Source organism: Pangasianodon hypophthalmus, chromosome 17 (genome assembly GCF_027358585.1).
Source record: "Pangasianodon hypophthalmus isolate fPanHyp1 chromosome 17, fPanHyp1.pri, whole genome shotgun sequence".
Classification (NCBI taxonomy): domain Eukaryota; kingdom Metazoa; phylum Chordata; class Actinopteri; order Siluriformes; family Pangasiidae; genus Pangasianodon; species Pangasianodon hypophthalmus.
Window position 1 is genome coordinate 16580304 of NC_069726.1, and position 20764 is coordinate 16601067.

At 42.2% G+C, this 20764-nt stretch overlaps 1 protein-coding gene across 3 annotated transcripts in view; it reads left to right on the forward strand.

The window, feature by feature from the left end:
• The window catches only part of map3k1 (mitogen-activated protein kinase kinase kinase 1, E3 ubiquitin protein ligase), a 37400-nt gene extending 16945 nt beyond the window's left edge, over nt 1–20455 (forward strand). For 2 of the 3 annotated variants that reach the window (XM_026941879.3, XM_026941880.3), the window contains exons 2-20: nt 3429–3579; nt 3745–3969; nt 4252–4452; nt 4620–4736; nt 4877–5025; nt 5581–5702; nt 6128–6209; nt 7991–8180; nt 8576–8842; nt 10805–10926; nt 11182–11273; nt 11397–11583; nt 11752–13006; nt 13164–13316; nt 15135–15297; nt 15444–15575; nt 17084–17226; nt 18606–18737; nt 19958–20455. In XM_026941879.3, coding sequence (XP_026797680.3) covers nt 3429–3579; nt 3745–3969; nt 4252–4452; nt 4620–4736; nt 4877–5025; nt 5581–5702; nt 6128–6209; nt 7991–8180; nt 8576–8842; nt 10805–10926; nt 11182–11273; nt 11397–11583; nt 11752–13006; nt 13164–13316; nt 15135–15297; nt 15444–15575; nt 17084–17226; nt 18606–18737; nt 19958–20107 — 4033 coding nt within the window. In that variant the 3' untranslated portion in view covers nt 20108–20455. Of the gene's footprint in view, nt 3324–3428; nt 3580–3744; nt 3970–4251; nt 4453–4619; nt 4737–4876; nt 5026–5580; nt 5703–6127; nt 6210–7990; nt 8181–8575; nt 8843–10804; nt 10927–11181; nt 11274–11396; nt 11584–11751; nt 13007–13163; nt 13317–15134; nt 15298–15443; nt 15576–17083; nt 17227–18605; nt 18738–19957 lie in introns of all 3 variants that reach the window. The other variant, XM_053241194.1, reaches the window with a different exon arrangement.
• Nucleotides 20456–20764: the final 309 nt, after the last annotated feature.

Here is a 20764-nt window from a genome sequence, read left to right on the forward strand (position 1 = left end):
TAGGTAAAGAGGTTTTACATCTAAGACAACAGGCTTCTGTTATAAACTCATTAATGATCAGTCAAAACATGGACCAACTTGCTGGTAGCAAGTGTTCGCTATATTGAATTATGGCTCTCTAGCTTGCTGACATATGCACTTCAGTTTTAGATGAGTACATATTTATTGCAAGTGTGTGGTAAAATGTAGGAGAAATCATTATGTTAAAATTTGACCCGACTTACTCGAAATATTCCTTCATGTCTAGACCCTACCTCTCCTGCTAGTTTCCTCTTTGCAACTTGGATTTATTAAAAAAAAAAAATACAGGCTTGCACATAAATTAGCAGAAGTTGAGTGAGCTGTATTGCTTTCCATAATGCTGAAAGAGCAAATTTTATTTTTATTAGAGGAGAATGTCTCTTAACACCTTTAGCTAGACACCTAGCTTGTAAATTATTTGGTTCCACCCAATGCAAGTTCGTTAACCATGCACAAATATGCGATATGACTAAATATTTAGAAACTGAATAGTGGTCCTCTCTATGGCATGTGTGTGTTCAGAATTGCAATATCATGGCTCTGACACACCAAGCTGATGCTAAAGCGCTATTTCTGTGTCACAGGCTGCAACTACAAATTATTTAGTGTGTTTGGAAACACCTACAAACCCAAATTGCATACTGTTTACTGCAGTAGTATGTCTGACTAGTGCTCCACCTATGAGTAACAGTGTAATGGTATGCAATTTTGGGAAGCCATTTAGTGTGGTAGGGTGGCAGTTAGGGACGTAGCCAAACAAACTATCTTTGCCACCATTTTTTGCCACATAGGAGCTGTTTAAACGGTTTCAACTGCAGAATTGGCTTGTCTTAATAAAGTGAACTTTAGGCACCAAACATGTCTTGGCTGATCAGATACACATAAGAAGAAAACTGTAATTTATTTTATTTTTGGATAAACTGTTTGATTCCATTTCTGATGAGCTAAATGAGAATCTTCTGAAATTTGACCAGTTCTTGCACGAGTGTTGGTCTTTGTTTTTAGCTTAACATAAACAGTGCCATGTGATCTTTCTTAATCAGTACAGGTCAAGTGCACGAGTACTTTTCCGAGTGTGTTCTGTTTCCTCATAGTTGGAAAGGACATCAGATTTGACGCACAGTGTTGTTGGCTAAGATTTCACAAAACACCTGCTGCCTTTGTCTTGACCAGTTCTAGGACTTGAGCAGATTGTGTGTTTTTTTTTTTTTTGTTTTTTTTTTTGGGTTTTTTTTTATACGTTATATCCTCTGATTTTCACAGTGGCCGCCTTTGTTTCTTTGTTGACCCGTATTGTGTTTTTGACTTTGTTTAGTTGTCATTAAGCTTCTTGTGCTTTTGTCTATGTTTGGAGCCTTTATTTAAGTGCTGTGGGTCGAGTGTATGGGACTGTTAAGTCCTTCTAAGAACAAGTAGCTCCTGCTATTATGTACAGTGCTTCGACTCCACTATCCCCTCCAGCAGAGAGCCGCTGATTGTCTGAGCAGTAACTTGAGAGCTGGGAACTGTGTAGTTCATGAGAGGGTGTGTGCACTCAGCAGCGTGTGTTTGCATGCACATGTGTTATGGTGTATGTGCAAAAACGTGTATGCATGTTGGGTTGTACGTGGGTATGCATGCGCTCCTGTGTGTGTGAGAAGCGCAGTACTGGCTTATGAGGAGGTTTGAAATGGATTCCCAGCCGCCGGCTTCGCCTACGTCCCACCTGCATGGCCTACAATGCCTCTTTGTTCCTGGCTCATGGCACTGTGGGATAGCTGTTATCCGAGAGGCGAGGGCTGGTCACCACCGACTTTTTCTTTCAGAGCAGAGATGGTAAACTCCTGCTATCTGGTTTCGTTGTGCTTGAGTTGGGCTCCAGGGAGTTCAGTTCTCTCGTCGTGGGAGTGTGAGTGCTACGTGCCTCTCGCTTGTTTGTTTGCACTCCGAGTACTGTAGTTACTTCTAGATGTACCAGAAGGTGTTTGGTACAGACTTTTGAATTCCTATTTCTCTGGACGTACTCACAGTTTGAGTGATATTGGTAAAGCAAACTGTGGTTTCTTTCCTAAATTTTCTTTCCAAACTGCCAAAGTAATTGCTTCTAAGCAGTTGGCTACATCCAATTGCAGCTTGACTCTGCATTTATTGGCCCTTTATTTTGAATTAAAGACTAGAAAAACGTAGTGCCTCTTGAACTGTAAATGTTTTTGCAGTTGTCAGGACTTCAGCACACTTCCTCTTCGATGCGTCCTTTGCTTCAAACAAGGCTGGGTTCAGCAAAGGAAGTCTGGCTTTCCTGTTCTCTGGTTTGTTATTGTTACGCCACCCCTTATTGAGTAATCGAAAAGGGCCAAAAGGGTGCGCACCAACGTTTCTGCTCTTAATTAAAGATGAAAGCTGACCACTGCTTTGCTTCCCTTCCCCTGTCCTGACCACCCTCCCACATGTGGGCATTTGGAGCCAAAGAGGTGGTAGGGTCCTTCTTTATCTCTCTGTTATGTTCACTCTGTCCTTCTCATTAAGCTGACATGGCAGGCTGGGCAGGGGATTTCCACCACCAAATCATCAGATATAATTCATTTAATGAGACTTGGCCCCTGCAATTTTGATTAACATCAGTTAATTTCTAGCATGCATTTTTTTTTTTTTTTTTAGACATGAGTTTACATTTTCAACACTTAGTTTGGTGTACATTTGCTCAATTGGTTTTTTTTTTCTTTTTTCTTTCTTTTTTTTTTTTTTTTTTTTTAAAAAAAAAACATTAAAAGCTTTTAAAACAATTGATACACTTTTTTAATCTGCGAAAGTGATACTGTCTGTTTTAGGACAAGTGTCAAGGGATGGCTAGCCAATGCTGCAGAAACACTAAGAGCACTGTCCCACAGGTCTGTTCTTACCCAGTTTGGGCAGGAAGAAAAAGCTATGCTGGCTCCAACACCTCAGTGTTTGACTGGCCAGAGACTTTAGGCTTTCTCAACCAGATTTTGTCTGTTGTCTTTTAAAAGCACTTAGAGTGTTAGTTCCTAAAAAGAACTCTTTCACAAAGCAGTAAGTGTTATGGGCTCAGACTGCTGGGGCTCCTTATCATAACATCCTCTGCTGCGAGGCAGGCTGTTTGTTCTGAAGCTCTCCGACTGCCGTTGTCTTACACGGTGACAGAGAGATAGAGAGAAAAAGAGGAGGCTCCATTTGCTCTGCTTACTCAGCTCTCTCATGGACCTCACATGCTGTGGTGGCCTTCAGTACGGTTCATCTGTTATGGACTGGAGAGTGGATATCCTGAGGCTGCTGGATTTCATTAACTTTAGACAGACCTAAAAGTTGGTTTGGATTTTAATTGATTATAAGGGGATTTTTGAAGGCTTGAACGCATGAAGCAATTTAGTGAGTGTAACATTGCTTCTTCTTTGTTTCTGTGGGTTTAGCCGTGACATGGAGAACAAAGAGACGCTGCGCGGGCTGCAAAAGATGGAGGATCGCCCGGAGGAGCGCATGATCCGGGAGAAGCTCAAGGCCACCTGCATGCCCACCTGGAAACACGAGTGGCTGGAGAGGAGGAACAAGAGAGGCCCAGTGGTCAGCCACACACACTTTCCCTGTTATATCGCTACCTCATGTGGCCAGAAATGCTTTAATATTTCTTCCTTCGTTATTTCTCATCTTTAAACTGCCTGTATTAAGCTGGGACATTTCTTTTAATTGTGTGTGTTGTAGTAATGTATGTATCCCACTCTTGTTCAGGTTGTGAAGCCCATTCCCCTACGGCCAGACAGCAGTGAAGCTGGACGGCTGGGGCTCGAGGCAGGCAGCGACAGCGCAAGTTCCTGTTCCTCTCAGAGCAGAGACCGTCGCAGCCCCTCCCCTGGACCTTCCTCATCCTCCATCTCTTCTACTTCCTCATCTACCAAGAAGCCTGGGAAACCAGAGTCCCCTGGCGTCCGCAGGAAGCGGGCATCCCCAGTTCCTGTAAGTACACAGGACTACTATGATTATTGTTGTTTTGTACTTATTCTTTTGTTGCATTGTAATTCTTGTGTGACATGAGCTGATTTTTATAATATATTTATTTATAATTTTATAATAATTTTATGGTAAAAATGTATATTGTATACAAGATCAGCTAACTGGCTTATAGTTACTTCATAAACCACAATTTTTGCAAAGGAATCAAGCAAACAAATGAATAATGGTCAGAGTGCATTGTGTTGTAGGGCTTGTTTCTAATGTGCACACCTGTGGCTTGTCTAGTTTCAGAGCGGCAGGGTAACACCTCCTCGACGAGCGCCATCACCTGACGGCTTCTCCCCTTACAGTCCTGAAGAGACCAATCGCAGGGTCAACAAGGTCATGAGGGCCCGTCTCTACCTACTTCAGCAAATTGGACCTAACTCCTTCTTGATTGGAGGAGACAGCCCGGACAATAAATACCGTGTGTTCATTGGACCTCAGGTAAGCATTGCCATCTAGTGAGCCGATCTTGACAGAAGTTCTTTGTTGGTACAGAAGAAAATTAGCTGTTAAAGCAAGTACTTTTAAAAATATATATTAAAATCGAATCTAAATTTTCAATCTATAACGGACTCACAAATGCATGACTGTTGCTGTTTGCTTATCAGACGTGCAGCTGTGGTCGAGGGGCCTTCTGCATCCATGTGCTTTTCGTCATGCTGAGAGTCTTCCAGCTGGAGTCATCCGACCCACTGCTCTGGCGAAAGACCCTTAAAAACTTTGAGGTAAAATGGAGGAGCACATTTCAGAGAAAAACTAATAACCCCAGGCCCCCTAACTCCCTGCCCACCAAAAAAAAAAAAAAAAGAAAAAGAAAGAAAATGTTAAATCCAAATTTAGCTCACATAGTATTGTCCATGTGCAGGTGGAGAGCTTATTCCAGAAGTACCACAATCGGCGGAGCTCGCGAATCAAAGCCCCGTCTCGCAGCACCATCCAGAAGTTCGTGTCACGCATGTCCAACTCTCATACTACCTGCACCTCGAGCTCCTCACCCTCCAGCAACGAGAGCAGGTCAGTACTGGTGGAACTGAAAGGTGCCAACAGGTGTTCACTGAGTTTTGCACACTTTTTTTTTTTTTTTGGTCTACAATTATGAAGAATATAATAAGTACCATGTAGACAGAAGTGTGATATTTTGCGGTATAAATATTTGAAATATGAGCAGAAACGTCAACACTAGGTCATGTGTTCTTCCTGTGTTCTTTAGACATAATGGACTGCTAGAGTCTTTTGAGTATGCTCTCTATGTTAATGCTGAATCGGTATTGAGTTTATATCATTGCTCTTCATCGGTCTTAAAGGGTATGAGAAGAATTTCTGCTTGGGGAAAAAAAGGGAAAACTTGGAGCTTTTATGTTTTGAGACAATAGACAGCCCTTGTAACTGGGTGAAACAGCACTGTTCCAGTGAGATCCACATATTCATCAAGATAAGCATCTAGGCTAAATCACATCCACCATTGTGAGATCCGGATTCAAAATGGCAATTTCATGTAAGAAATATCAGTCTAAGAAAAGGCCAGTGTGGTAAAGCACTGCTCAGTGTGGGTGTGTGTCCCATCTGCAGTATGAAGGACGAGGAAGAGCAGATGTGTCCAATCTGTCTGCTGGACATGCTGGATGAGGAGAGTCTGACTGTGTGTGAGGAGGGCTGCAGGAATAAGCTGCACCACCACTGCATGTCCATATGTGAGTACAAGTCTACACACACACACACACACACACACACACATATACACACACAACTTTTTGTGACCTTTAAAAATATGAAGAAAATTAAAAATAGAAAGTTTGAAAAGTTAAAAAAAAAATTGTGGAAAATATTTTCTATGAAGGGGAAAAAGCAAGAACTCTACTCCACGAGAGTTGAATTATGTTCCTCTTTGCATATATTCATGCAATCAAAATGTATAAACAGTTATCAAAATGACTCCATGGTTGTGTAAAATAATACCAGTTATAGTCCATGGTTGTGTATAATAATACCAGCAATAACTGCTATATTTAAGAATGGCCTATTAAAGTAACTGCCTATTTGTAGCAGTCCACTGTTGATCTGCTGACAGGCTCTCAGAAGTACTTATTAAGCTCATCTGTCACCTTTTGTTTTTCAGGGGCAGAAGAATGTCGGAGAAACCATGAACCCCTGATCTGCCCTCTGTGTAGAGCCAAGTGGAAGTCACACGATTTTTACAGGTGAGAAGACTCTTGAAAGTTCAACTCTTTGTAGGAAGCAGAGCCACACAGTGGTTTGATTTAAAGGGAGAGGTTTGAAAAATGTTTCTCATGAGACACCATGAAATCCTATAAACCAAAACAGACATGAGTGATGAATAATTCTTCTAATATAGCCTCTTCGAAAGGAGTTACCAGGAATATGAGCTATTGTTCAGTTCTTGACATCGTCCCGGGCATCAGTGTTTTCAAGTCTGTACAGGAAGCACCTGCATGTGGCCGAGGTGAAAGGGCAGGGAAGCCAGTGGAGACGCTCCGAGATAAGACAATCAGATGAGGTGCAGGAAGTGAGGAAGGAGTGTCCACTGCGTTCAGTGGTGCAGCGTGCAGCTAAGTTACACAGGAAGAAAATGTGAAGAGCATGTACAAAAACAAGCAGGCGGAAAGCTTTCATGGACCCCTTTCCTACTTTGGGTTGGAGCAGTATGCCAAGACACTCACATCAGTCCTAATATGAACCATCAGCCCAGACCTCAGCAGGGGCTCAAGAATGCTACTGTCAACAGGCCCAAATTATACCTCTAGACCACTGGCGCTTTCCCAGATCAGCCAGTGGGAAGCAGTGGCTCACAAACCAGTAGCTATGTGAATGTGATTTTTATACACACACCACACACGTGTGTGTGTGTGTGTGTGTGTGTGTGTGTGTGTGTGTGTGTGTGTGTGTGTGTGTGTGTATGTATGTATGTGTGCATATATATATATATGAAATGTGTGTATGTAAAATCACATAGCTACCGGTTTGTGAGCCACTAATATATACACACACATACACAGTGCTAGAAAGGATGTGATGGTAAAAATTGTGTATGATGGATGATTTTGATTGGCTTCATTATGCAGCCCCCTTTTAATAGCGACACGGTGGGACAGTGTTGTTGGTGAAATGTGTGTTGGGGCATCAGCAGGTTGGAATTCCGTGTGTCGGATCTTCTCTCAGTGGTTAGGTGAGCTAGACAGTACGGCACCACCTGTGTTTTGTGTGTCTGCCCAGGGCTGAAATGCTAGCAGCTAGTCACGTCCCCCCCACCCAAAGACATGAATACAGCCCCGACGTGGGATCCTCTCCGCACAAAAAGCTGTGAAACCGTAGCCTGTTGTTTTTCTTCTGAAAACAGCAATTATTCTAATTTTACTGGATAAATGTTTGTTTACAAGGCCAAAGTTTTCTAATCTTGCATTTACCATGCTGTGTTGAGGCAAACTGAGCCACTGAGGTCTGTTTACTCTTCTAGCAAAGTTGAATAACTAAGATCTTGATGACGTTTACTGTACATAATGCACATTTGGTAAGCTATTCTTATGCTTTAGCTTGGTGCAGTTTGAGAGTGTGTTTTCCAGTTATTTTGTTTTCCAGAAATAGTTCTTATCATGTGCACCTATTTGCTTTAATTTGGTACACTTTATTTTAAGGAATACTCTATCATTTTTTTTTCAGTCTCATTGCTATCCTTCACACCTGTAGCACATGGGCTATTACCACAAATAATAATTTTGACACATTCTCTGTCAAATGATTCTCAGGGCACTTGGTAGGGCAGTTGTTCTTTTGTTTTTCAGTAAAGGGAAATGTGTGAAATTCTTGTCCATGTTAATTGCACATGTGGTACAGATGTAGGTATGGATTAGATTGAAACAATGCTGGGATATTCTTCAACAAATCACTTTATTATAAAGACATTATGATATAGCAGTTATGTATCATTCCTCTACTCAGTGTGTGTGTGTGCATTTGTGTTCAGTCACGACCCAGCGTCTACAGTGGAAAGCTCCATAAGTCGCTCTCAGAGCCTGGTATCTTCATCCACCACTTCATCATCCTCCCATGCTGAAGGCCAGAGGGCAGCTCATGAGGGAGACTTTTCTCTCCCCCACTATGGAGTGCAGCAAATTCCTCAGACTTATAAAGAATTGGCAGAGCCTTGGATCAAGGTGAGGTGCAGGAAGGTTTAGCCACGGTTTTGAGTCAGAACATTACCCACCATTGCTTTATAAAAGTTTTCTCTAAATTTTCTGGATTCTTATGGTCATTAAGGACCAATTATTATAGGTGGATATCACAACCAGCTAAATTCTGATCTAATTTCCCATTATTTATTGACAAGTAAATAATCTACTGTTAAATATTGTGTATTGTCTGAGTAAAAATGTATTCATCTTTGATAAATGTTGAAACAAGTTCCTTAACACTTCCATGCATTATTTCTTATAAAACATCGACAGTAGTTCAAAGAAATTTTGACTTGTATTAGAAAGTAATGGAAATTGTTGTTATTGTTGTTGCCATCATTTTCATCATTATTGATGTTCCTCGTCTGTCTTGTCAGGTGTTTGGTATTGAGCTGGTAGGCTGTCTGTTCTCCCGGAACTGGAACATCAGAGAGATGGCACTGCGGCGGCTGTCACATGACGTGAGCGGCGCTCTGCTGCTGGCCAATGGAGAGCACTCGATGGCAAGCGCAGCAGCAGGGGCAGGGCCCGGTATTGGAGGAGCAGGAAGTGAAATCTCAGGGGAAGTGGTGGTGGAATCTTGCTGCAGTGTTCTCTCTATGGTGTGTGCAGACCCTGTCTACAAAGTCTACGTGGCTGCACTGGTAAGATTTCGTAGGTTGTTTCACGTGTATTACTGTGCCTCCTGCTTCCATCCCAGTCAATAAACACAGAAATCTTACTGTATTTACCTCTGCTGCCACATTCATTAGTCTGAAGAAATAAAAAACACTCATGTTTGAGCGCTAAGCAACAGGTGAGTAATTCAGACCAAAGTGAATTGGGGCTAATCTGTTTCATTTATATCATGCTCATTCTCTGGAGAGCTTTCTTAGCTGTACGTTCGTCACAAGCAGCTTCAGCACCCACTTGACAAATTTGAGATTGACTTGACTACTGCTCATCACATGCACCAGGCATCTGTGTTTATCTCATGATCAGGTCACAAGTGTGGCAGCTTGTGTGCTCTTGTGACTGCAGAGATGCCAGGGCTTCTACCACACTCACAGGAAATTACACAATACCAATGTTATCTGATGTCTTCCTTAAATCATAATCTGATTAGGGACAATTAGAGAGAACTAGAGTAACACGTATAAAGACATTTGTGGGCTCAGAGTGAGCCATGGTTACTTTTGCTGCTTTTTTGGCTCTAATTGACCCCCAGACTGAAGATGTGCTCATCTTTTTAAACTCTTTCCATCATCACTCACCTAAAACATCTTCTTGAGAATTATGGCTGTCTTTAATTCAAAGGTTGCAAGAACGTCACATTTATTTATTCTTTCTAATGGTTGCCCTATATGAGAGATTCTTGTGTATAACATCTAGAATTTTTTTGTTTAACTCGCATTCATTTGTGGCTATTTGAGCAGTGCCAAAGTTCAATATGACAACAGACCATGCTGGCTAGTTCTAAAGTTCACTTTAATCCAGGAAGTCTGCAAAACAGCAGGGAACTTCACGCTGGGACTTAAAGTAAAGGTTTCTGTTTTTTCCCCACTCTTAACCTATTTCTGCTTCTTTTAAAGAACAATAGCTATTGGTGACTGTTTTCATGGCATACTTCTTGGAGTTTGACATTTCCCTGAGGCTCTTTGCTCCAGCGTTTTATGAAAACAAGAAAAGTTCTGTCCTCTTGGGGGATTTCCAGAATATTTAGCGTTGTTGGATTTTTGCTGTATTCTTCGAACAAAGAAAAAAGGGAATGGCGTCCATGGACTAAAAATACCACGCACACTTTTGTTCAAGGCAAGGCCAGCAGTTGTATCAAAGCTTTAGAGTTCGGCGAAGATTTTTTTGCAGTGATGTTTGTATTGGGCGAACGCGTCACCGGATGAATTACTGTACTGGAAAGGACACGTAGGCCATTAAGTGTGCTTGAGTATCTGTTGACAGAGTTAAGAGTTCTTCTTTTGGCCCAGTGAGTGTTTGTGATTTTCTCCAGGTTTATATACTGTCTCTTTTTTTTTTTTTTTTAGCCAGAGAAAGGTGTAGGCGGCCGTGTGTGTGTGTGTGTGTGTGTGTGTGTGTGTGTGTGTGTGTGTGTGTGGCTGGAGTGAGAAGGAGAGTCGATGCTGAGCTTATCAGTGCTGGGCAACACTCCAGTACAATGCACTATCAGTCACCACTCCCCAGTCTTCTCTGGTAGTCAGGGTCAGGGTGAACTGTTTCTCACACACTTACACAAACACACATATGCTGAGCATACTACTCTGTGAACATGTCAAGTTCTTTGCTTCAGATCCAGGCATCCTTGTTCTCACAAGAATAGTCAGGCCATAATGTGCAAGGTCAAAAGTTCATGGCTCTCTTTTTAGCCCTGTGATACTGCATTACATACCTGCTGCTATGTAGAGATACTTACTCAGCTAGACATGTTTCAATGACTATTAACTACTCTGAGTTTAAAGCTACATGCTTGCACACACGTAATCTTGTTTATTAGTTTAACAAAAAGCCCGTGTTTGAGTCTATTCTGGCATATGTCTAGACTAGCATATAGCCTGTGATGTTTTGATGCTTGTGAATACTTGGAATTCTTATTTTGTGTATTTCTTGCCCAGAAAACCCTGCGGGCCATGCTGGTCTACACGCCATGCCACAGTCTGTCGGAGCGCAGTCGCCTGCAGCAGCTGCTCCGGCCCGTGGTTGAGACCATCTTGGTTAAATGTGCCGATGCCAACAGGTGCTGCATGTCCTCAGATCTGAAGTAGAGATTTCAGGGCTTTTTGGAGTTTAAAATACATTTACTGCCACCTAATGATGAGCCCTTGTAACAGCACTCAAAGTAGTTGAGGGAGAAACTATCGTGCATTTAAAAGGGAAACTACATACTAGATATTTAATGTTGTAAGTCTTCCCATTTCTGAGTGCTGGAGCATTTATAATGTAAGTGTGTGTGTGTGTGTGTGTGTGTGTGTGTGTGTGTGTGTGTTTACAGTCGCACCAGCCAGCTGTCCGTGTCCACTCTACTGGAGCTTTGTAAAGGCCAGGTTGGAGAGCTTGCTGTTGGTAGAGAGATTCTCAAAGCAGGTATGAATTGCACTCATGTTCTCAAAACCAATAACAGAATTTCTTCTTTCTTTGTGTACTTGTAAGAGCATCCAGCAGGTCATCATTTAAATATACGTGTGTGTCTGTTTGTGTGTATATTAGGCTCTATCGGTATAGGTGGAGTGGACTATGTGCTGAACTGTATCCTGGGTTCCCAGACAGAGGCAAATAACTGGCAGGCTCTTCTAGGCCGCTTGTGTCTGATCGACAGGTTGCTGCTGGAGTTTCCAGCTGAGTTCTATCCCCATATAGTCACAGACTGTGGACATCCCCAGAATCAGGTGGAGAGGTACAAGAATGCTTCATCTAAACATGGATAACTAAAATACACACAGCCCACTAGTCTGCTGACTGATAAATCAGGATCTATTGAAAATAGAGTAAAATGAATTTGAAATGTATTTTTAAGTGCCCTGTCTCTCTTCTAGTTGTATTTATGGTTTTATGTTAAATCCAGGTACCAGAAACTGCTGCGTCTGCTGAGCTTTGCGCTGCAGTCCATCGATAACTCGCACTCCATGGTAGGGAAGCTGTCTCGCCGTGTGTTCCTGAGTGCTGCCCGCATGGTGGCCCGCGTGCCCCACGTCTTTGTGAAACTGCTGGATATGCTGAGTGTCACCAGCTCCACCCACTATGCCCGTATGCGCCGCCGCCTGCTGGCCATTGCAGAGGAGATGGACATCCTGGATGCCGTGCACCTTGGCCTTGAGGATGTGCAGGGCGGCGCTGGACCTCACTGTGACACCTTTCTGGATCCTGCAGCTCCTCACAACTCTCCCATTTCCACTGAGAGGAACTCACCCACGCACTGCCTGCAGGAAAAGCCCTGTGGTAAAGTAGCTCGATGCGGAACGGTCAGTGCCAAAACCATAGACGATATGTCCGACAGGTTGGCATGTATCACCACTGGACCTGCTGACTCCCCAAAACCCCCAGTTCAACTGCGTAGCCCACACAGACCCCTGAGCCAGTGTCTTAATTCACATTCACCCTCCTCCAGTCAGCCACCTCCACTCCCCTCCCCTTCTACCTCTCAAGCCCGGCCACAAGGTTTTGTCCCTGGCAAGCTCACTAACTGCTCCCCTGGTGCCCAACGTAAATTCCAGATTCCTAAGGGTGCTAGTGGAGGAGGGACCAGTAAAGACCCTGAAAAGCTGCCTTCCCCTGTGTTCTCCCAAGCTAGGCCTCTGCCTTCCAACCACATCCATCGTCCCAAACCCTCACGGCCCTCTCTCTCTCCTTCCACTTCTTCTGAGGCAGCTAAAGCTCAGTGCCTAGGTCCCAAGAGCAGTATGAAGCTCGATCTTCAGGACATTTCTCCAGGTGAGGGTGCAAGGTGCAGTGCCAGCTCTGTGTTTGTCCCTAGCGATGATTCAGTCTTCACGCCCGTGGACGATAAGTTCCACAGCCTAGACGCTTCGGCAGAGCTCAACTCCAGCATGGAGGATCTTCTGGAAGCGTCCATGCCAGTGGCAGACAGCACAGTGACGTTCCAGTCAGAGGTGGCGGTGTTGTCACCAGAGCAGGCTGGTTCAGATGATGCATACAGCCAGGATGTGAAACAGAACGAGAAGTGCAAGGAGAAAATGGAGGCCGAAGAAGAGGAGGCGCTAGCCGTCGTCATGGCAATGTCAGCGTCCCAAGATGCCCTACCCATCATCCCGCAGTTGCAGGTGGAGAAAGAGGAGGATGTCATCATCATACAGGTGGATGTGAGTGTAGATGATACTATTTTCAATATCCTTGTAGCAGTTTTCCTCCTTGGTCAACACTGAAATACTGTTTGTTTTCTTGCTTACTGTAGCTGACATTCAAATGTTTCAGTAAACCAACATTAACCACACTGTAACTTTTCCTGTCCATGCCCAGACACCAGAGACACTGCCTGGTCATACCAAAGCAAAACAGCCCTACCGTGAGGGTGCAGAGTGGCTGAAGGGCCAGCAGATCGGCCTGGGAGCATTCTCCTCCTGCTACCAAGCCCAGGACGTCGGCACCGGAACACTGATGGCCGTCAAACAGGTGCGTGTATGTGAGTTAGTTTGCAAGAAAGTCTAGTTTATACTTCTGCATCTGCTTATTTGTGAGTGGATTGTCTCATAGTTGGCTGCTATAACTTGAACGTGTCCACAGTGGGGTGATGTGAATGCAGAAACACTGAGGTTCGCGACTAACTTCGAGGTTCTAAAACACTGATACCATGCTATAAGATATTAAAGTTGACCAGACGGAGGACAGTCTGGGATTGTTCAGCTCTTCTCTACTGAAAAAGACCGGTCAAATACGAGTCAGGATTTAATACACACTATATATTAAATCTCTCCTGCATGTTGTCTCTGAAATGCAGTTTTATTTTGTTCTTTGTCAATAACAAAATTTGAACTACCACAGTGGCTAACTAACCTGAATCACTACCTATAGTTATGGAAGTCTGTTAAACTATAGTTATGTGTGAGCATACATTTTGTGCCCAGCCTGACAAGCGTAGCTCTCTTGTCTCTCTCTCTGTCTCTCTCTCTCTCTCTCTCTCTCTTTCTCTTTCTCTTTCCCCATCTTATCTTGCTGCATATCAGCACTTTCCAGATGCTTTGCGCCCATTATAGAGCTGTGTTGGAGCGATGCCAGGTTTACAGACTTATTAAAGAATTATATGACTCCTTTCAGAGTCAATGTCTTGTCACAGTGTTTCTGAGTAAGCAAAAGGGCACACCCCCAGCCTTGACCAATCAGTGTTCACCTGAAGGCTGGTTAACACATAGCGTTTGGGGTTTGGAGGAGCGCATGTCAGCCTGTCAGTGTGTGTCTGTGTGCCGCTTTAACCCAAAATCCCCCTCTATCAATGCAGAAGTCTAAACCAGTCTTAAGTATATTCTTGTGTTGCTTGTTTGTCATTATGCATCATATTATGTTCATATATGTGGGTTTACATTACAGCTTGCTACGTACATTAGATCTGTCAATGAGTAAGACCAAGTTTGCTACTTAACACAGTTTAAGACAAATGTTGAGAGTTCACACAAAAAAAACCCCATAAATGACCAAAGAAAAGGATATTACATCTTACAATAAAGCACAGCAGTCTGCATTGATGGCACACTTTATAGAAGAAGATTGTTAATGAATGTAGGAGAATTATTGATTTCTCTGTTTGCAACTGTAATTAATTTAAGAGTATGCCTAAAAACCACAGTTTTTTTTTTTGTGTGTGTAGAAATGCAGAATTACTATAAACAATAAAAGCGATACTGGCAACACTGTATATACATTAATGAGGGAAGCTAGTCATTGAACTGAAGGAAAACTATTTTTATTTTCACATTACAAAAACAGTTTTGCCATGTCTCCAAGGTCAGTACTCCATGTCTCTCAAATACAGTATCGCACTAAACCCTTACATGTGTCATCCACTGCTATTGAGCCTACATGGATCATGTTACAAGCACATGAGATGGTTATGTCAAAGCAGTCTGCCAGTAAGAGGGTTATTTGGCAAATCCCAGCATGATTCAGATCAGCGATAGATGTGTTGCCAGGCAGAAGCTAGATGTAGACTGGGGTTGGTCAGACTATAGTGCTCCACAGTATGGTTTACTGCTCTTACAGCCCATTCAACTCATTAGTTAATGCTGCAGTTTGAAATGCTGCAGTTTTAAAGGTAGAGATGACTCTGCTCTGTTCCTAAAAGGCAACTCACAAGTCAGATGTGGTTTCAGCAGTTAGTGGGGTCGACTGGGAAAACATCTCATTGTAACTGCATTTTGTACCCAGAAAATAGTCAGAAGATTTTTGTTAAGTAGAAGTTACTCTCCTTCCTGACTCCTTTATGTAATGCCTTTATAGGTGACCTATGTGAGGAATACATCCTCTGAGCAGGAGGAGGTGGTGGAGGCGCTGCGGGAGGAGATTCGGATGATGAGCCACCTGAATCACCCCAATATCATCCGCATGCTGGGCTCGACCTGTGAGAAGAACAACTACAACCTGTTTGTGGAGTGGATGGCAGGTAGGATCTGGGTTAGAAGGAATTGCCATGGTAGACTTCCCACAACAGTCCAACACACTTTGATAAAGTTGGAGGCTGTTTTTAGGCTCTTTGATGAAGCTGATAAAGCTGTGATGAACTGCATTCCTCTCTCTGTCTCGTTCCAGGTGGCTCTGTGTCACATCTGCTGAACAAGTACGGTGCATTTAAGGAAGGTGTGGTAATCAACTACACAGAGCAGCTGCTCCGAGGTCTTGCCTACCTCCATGAGAATCAGATCATCCACCGTGACATCAAAGGTGAGCTGTGCACAACCATAACTGCTCCCAGGAAAGGGATGATGACGTTCACTACCTGGCAGTAATTAGCTGACAAGCTCAGCATGCTGCTGTGGTTGATCTGTAGCTTACAAGAAGGTGAAACAACTTTCTCTTAGGTTACCATGTCAACTGGGAAAATGTTATCCAGCTGTTCCAGCAAGCATATATGTCATACAAATGTGGACAAGTACTGTTAGCTTCCCTTCAGATCCTTCTGCCCTTGGCCATGGTTGTTTTCTGAATTTGTTCAGCTGCTGTCATCAAAGCGAAACACAATAAAAACACGTGACATGCAGAAAATTTACCAGACTGAAAAGCAAAACTTGCATTGCCTTGCTCTTATATTGCTTGACCACTTTAATGTAGGGGATTGTTTTTTAAAAAATTAAATCCTGATTTGTGTCAGAAGTAAATGTAATTTCTCATTGCATTGCATTTCACTTTCATCAGTGCGTTGCAGTAGTGCTACACTAAGATGCAATCACTGTCCAGTAGCATCGTAATCAGAGATGTGGCTGTAATCAGAGAAGAGCCTGAAAGCTTGATTTTCCAGGAGGCGTTACTGTCCATATCAAGGAATGTCTTTTATAGTTTCTTATTGGCTTGTGGTTTCTTCATTTCTGTGGAACCCATAGTCATCAAACTTTTCAGAAACTACTAAATTTTGATGAGTGATATTATGACTTAAAAATACACACAGCTCATTACAGGACCTTATGATATACATCCTGGATATTTGTATGCACCAGTGTTTATGTATACATATATAAAATCAACTTTTACTCTCTGGGTATTTTATTTATTTTTTTTTTTGCATAAAGCACTATACTATAACTTTTACAAGTAGTTTTACTCCAGTTTGGAAATAGATTCTAGAGAGTTCTAAATGGAATCCAAATAGTACTTGCTAACTATGCTTGCTAACTAATATTATATACTGTGAACTATTTAGTATGAAATTTCTTTTAGTAATTTCTATGAAATGATTTTTATAGCACAGTAATGTTGCTCTAAATGGAAAAGCTCCCTGTGCAGTACCTCTGGTTATTGACCCACAACAGTTTTAACAGGAACAATCATCCATTTTAAAATCTAAAATGTCAGGTCTGAAATTCTGCATCCATGATGTAGAGCTGGTTCTGCAATATTTAAGCCACAGTGGCCTCTGGTGGCCTCTACACTATCCCTGCATAGAGCAGGCTCTGACTGCACATTGCACAGTTTATTTTTGTACCCTTTTTGTACAACATCCTGTATTAATAGTAAAGTATATCTCATTGAATTTGCTTGTTCCTTGCACTAACCCGCTTGAAAAATGCCATTTTTATACACACATGTATATATATTATTTAACCACTTTTCCTACCCTTAAATTACTTGTAGTAATAAATTACATTGCTAGAATATTTTTATATTTGTATAATGTCACATACTGCAAAATATTACTATTATTTATTTCCGATTGTTTCTCTCTTCATCTTGCAAAGGCGCCAACCTGCTGATTGACAGCACAGGCCAGAGGCTGCGGATAGCCGACTTTGGTGCAGCGGCGAGGCTGGCCTCCAAGGGCACGGGTGCAGGAGAGTTCCAGGGCCAGCTCCTGGGCACCATTGCCTTCATGGCCCCTGAAGTAAGACTGAACAGATAATTAACACACTCGTACAAACCACCAGCATGTTTCACTGATGCCGAAAACATGGGCATTATGTTTTTCAAATATGAAATAAATACATCATTATTATGTGAAGAGAATGCCCACAGAGAGGCACAAGTTGTCTTGCCTTTTTAACTTTGGCCATTTAAATGGCCAGACAAAACTGCAGCCAAGTCCACTGAGCACTCTGTGTGGCAATCAGATTCACGTGGCCCTCTGGAGAATCTGGCCAAAGTGGATTTAGATTTCTCACTAACTCCAAGTGAAAGAAAATTGTAATCCTTTAGAGGTGGCCACAGTGGCCTGTGTGTTAAGGTTTTGTTCTCATTGTGGGTGCAGACTTTGTTTAATTAGGAGGCAGTTCAGTAAGACTTGCCCGTCCTTGGCAGTAAGCTTCATTACTAAAGCCTCTTAGCCCCCCCACCCAAAAAAAAAAAAATTCTATTCTTTTCTTGGCACAAACTAAATATACAACAAAGTCTTCAATATTTCATCTCACAGCTCTTGAAGAGGATGAATGAAAGGAGGTGGCAAAAACTACCATGACAGTTGGGGGGTTTTGTAGCTACGATTTTGCATTAACTTTCACTTTTGTATATTGGGGCTTGGCAGTACCTAAAACCGATACCATAGTAAGTCAGATTTCATCCTAAAATAGGCTGCACTTCAGTAACCTGAGCTCCAGACAAAAATATAAATGATGGTGTCCTGAGTTACTTTGTTTTCATAAAGTCTTATTTTGCTGTGTCTGCACTTTTAGAAATAGTTCAATCAAATTGAGTCAATAAGTCCTGGAAGTGCAATCATAGCAACAACTGGAGTGATTCTGGTGAAAAATCACTATTGTCTATATGTTTGTCTGGCGCTGTAGATAGTTAGATGTTTGAGGGTGAAATACCACTTTAATGACACTGCCTTACTCCCGTTATATGTAGAAGGTTTTGAGGAGGCCCAAACAGTATAAATGGAACCAGTGTAACCATTACAACATGGCATTACAGAAAAATGCCCATGAAGCAACTTAAAGGAGCAGTTTATATAGTTTTTAGAGCCGTTTGCTACATGCAAGGCAATTGCAGTGTAAACACTTGACCGGTTTTCTCCTTCCAAAAACAGCCCCACACGCTGTGTTGAAATTACATAAGCCTTGTGGATTGCATTTTTGGGAAAGAGGCTCAGTTTAGACTTGGAGTGAAGCTAATGTCCAGGCCAGAAAAATGTAAACACTAGCCTGAAGAGAAGAAACTAGCCATTATTGCATGACAATAATGCAAATTCTAGTTTTAGTTATAGGTGTGGGAGCACTTTTTTCAACCAGACGCTGACTTTCTGTATGGTGTACTGTGCTGCTGCAGGTGCTGAGGGGGCAGCAATATGGCCGTAGCTGTGACGTGTGGAGTGTGGGCTGTGCCATCATCGAGATGTCCTGTGCCAAGCCACCATGGAACGCAGAGAAACACTCTAACCACCTGGCACTCATATTCAAGGTGAGGATTACAGCGAAGACTAAGTGATAGGCTTTTATGTATGTCTTCAGTTTTTTGAACCACTGATTCCAAAATTTGAAGATGAGGGCAGCTGTGTGTGTAGCTTTTCAGTTTTACTTAATGATATCAAAACTGAGTTGTCTAGCAAAGTGTGAAGAAGGGATTGTAGTGTAAAGCTGAAAGGCTGGTGGTATAGTCTTACTTTGTCCTTACACTTGAACAAAAATGTACTTTCACTTCTATTTCACAAAGTGTAACTGATTTAAAAATCCAGTTAAGTAGTTTCACAAAGTTCTTTGAAGGATGTATATGATTATTTGGGTATGTATGTATGGAACGATTCTAATTAGACATCCATTAGTTTTTAAAGAGGTAGTTTAGGAAAAGTAGAGGTTACTTAATAGGAAATAAGACACCAAGTATGTATTGGCTGGTCAACAACATTGGGGTAAGGAGAAAATTGTGTAATTGTGATTTTTAGCCCAACTGTGACTTAAGTAAGGAAAGTAAGGTTCATAAAGTGAAAATAGTTTTTTGTAATATTTGGTGAGAGACTTTTTGGAGTCTGTCAGTAAAACTGCTCAGAAGAGAAACTCTGGCCTCTGTGACAAAGCAGATTCTGTTAACAGGAATAAAAAAAAAAAAAAAAGCAAATAATGTCCAATCAGGACAAGGAGGTGTGTTTATTTGCCTGTTAGTTATGTTGTACTAAGGTTCATTTATGATGGAAATTCCTGCTCAGTTCATTTGGCTCAGCTCACCAGTAAGAGCTGTCTTTTCCATCTCCCAAACTGCACATTGCCATTTTTTTTTTTTTTTTTTTTTTTTTTTTTTTTTTTAAAGAGTCACACACATCTCACCATTCACGCTAATGAACAGCTCTGATGTTGAATTGAGATTTCCACTGATGCATTTTGATTCAAGTTAAATTACACTGCAATAGTAATAGTAATAGTGCCGTTGTCTGCAGCTACAATAAAAAAGTGAAAAAGGAGCAAACGACTCAGACGTGTGAGTCGACTCTCCATATTCACCTAAAAGAGCTGATTCATTCGTGAATGACACATCACTAGTGTTCATGCGTTTCAGTCTGGGCCTGGGATATTCTTCACTTTAAAAACAGATTTAGTCAGCTTCATCTTCTCCTTTTCATAAAGTCTTCTTTGTGCATTTTTGCAGTATCATGTTTTTTAAGGGTTGTGATCTGTTCCCACCCTCAGATTGCCAGTGCTACCACAGCACCCAGCATCCCTCCGCAACTTTCTCCAGGCCTGAGAGACGTCACGCTGCGCTGTCTGGAGCTGCAGCCTGCCGACCGGCCGCCCTCACGCGAGCTCCTCAAACACCCTATCTTCCGCCATAACTGGTAACACTGAGCGTCCAGGAACTACTGAAGGGCCTGTCCGGGCTGCCTCCTCACTGCTGTCGTCCCCTCCGCACTAGCACTAGCACTAGCTCGGCGCACACACACACACACACACACACACACACACACACAGGGCCCTTTACTGCTGTAGCCTCAGCACATAATGCAAAAGCAGCCCATCGAGTGCCTTTACAAAAGCGTCATGTCTCTTCACTGCATTCTGTTTCTGTGTTAAACCAAGTCTCTGCTCCTTCCTGCACTGTTTGTTGCCATTTCAATCACAGGAAGGTGCTGAAAAGCTTTTAAAATGAAATCTCTGTAACTGGAGCAAGATTTTTTTTTTTTTTTTTTTTTTTTTTTAAAAAGTAAAGGTGTAATAATCTTGTTTTAACTGGTGGACTTTGTTTTTAAATCTGTTGCATTTAACCATTACTTCATATTTGTGCATTTTACTGTTGGGCCATCGTGTTTTACTTTTGTGACATGTAAAAACACCACGAACGGGTTTCAGGGAAAGGTGATGCTAAACAGAAACTTGGCTATTTCAGCTAGCGTAAAGCTCAATGTGAATGCTTATAACGCCGGTATCTGTCTAAATGTATCGTTTCTTTCTTTCTTTTTTTTTTTGTTTTTTTTTTTTTGTTTTAAATCTCAACGGAAA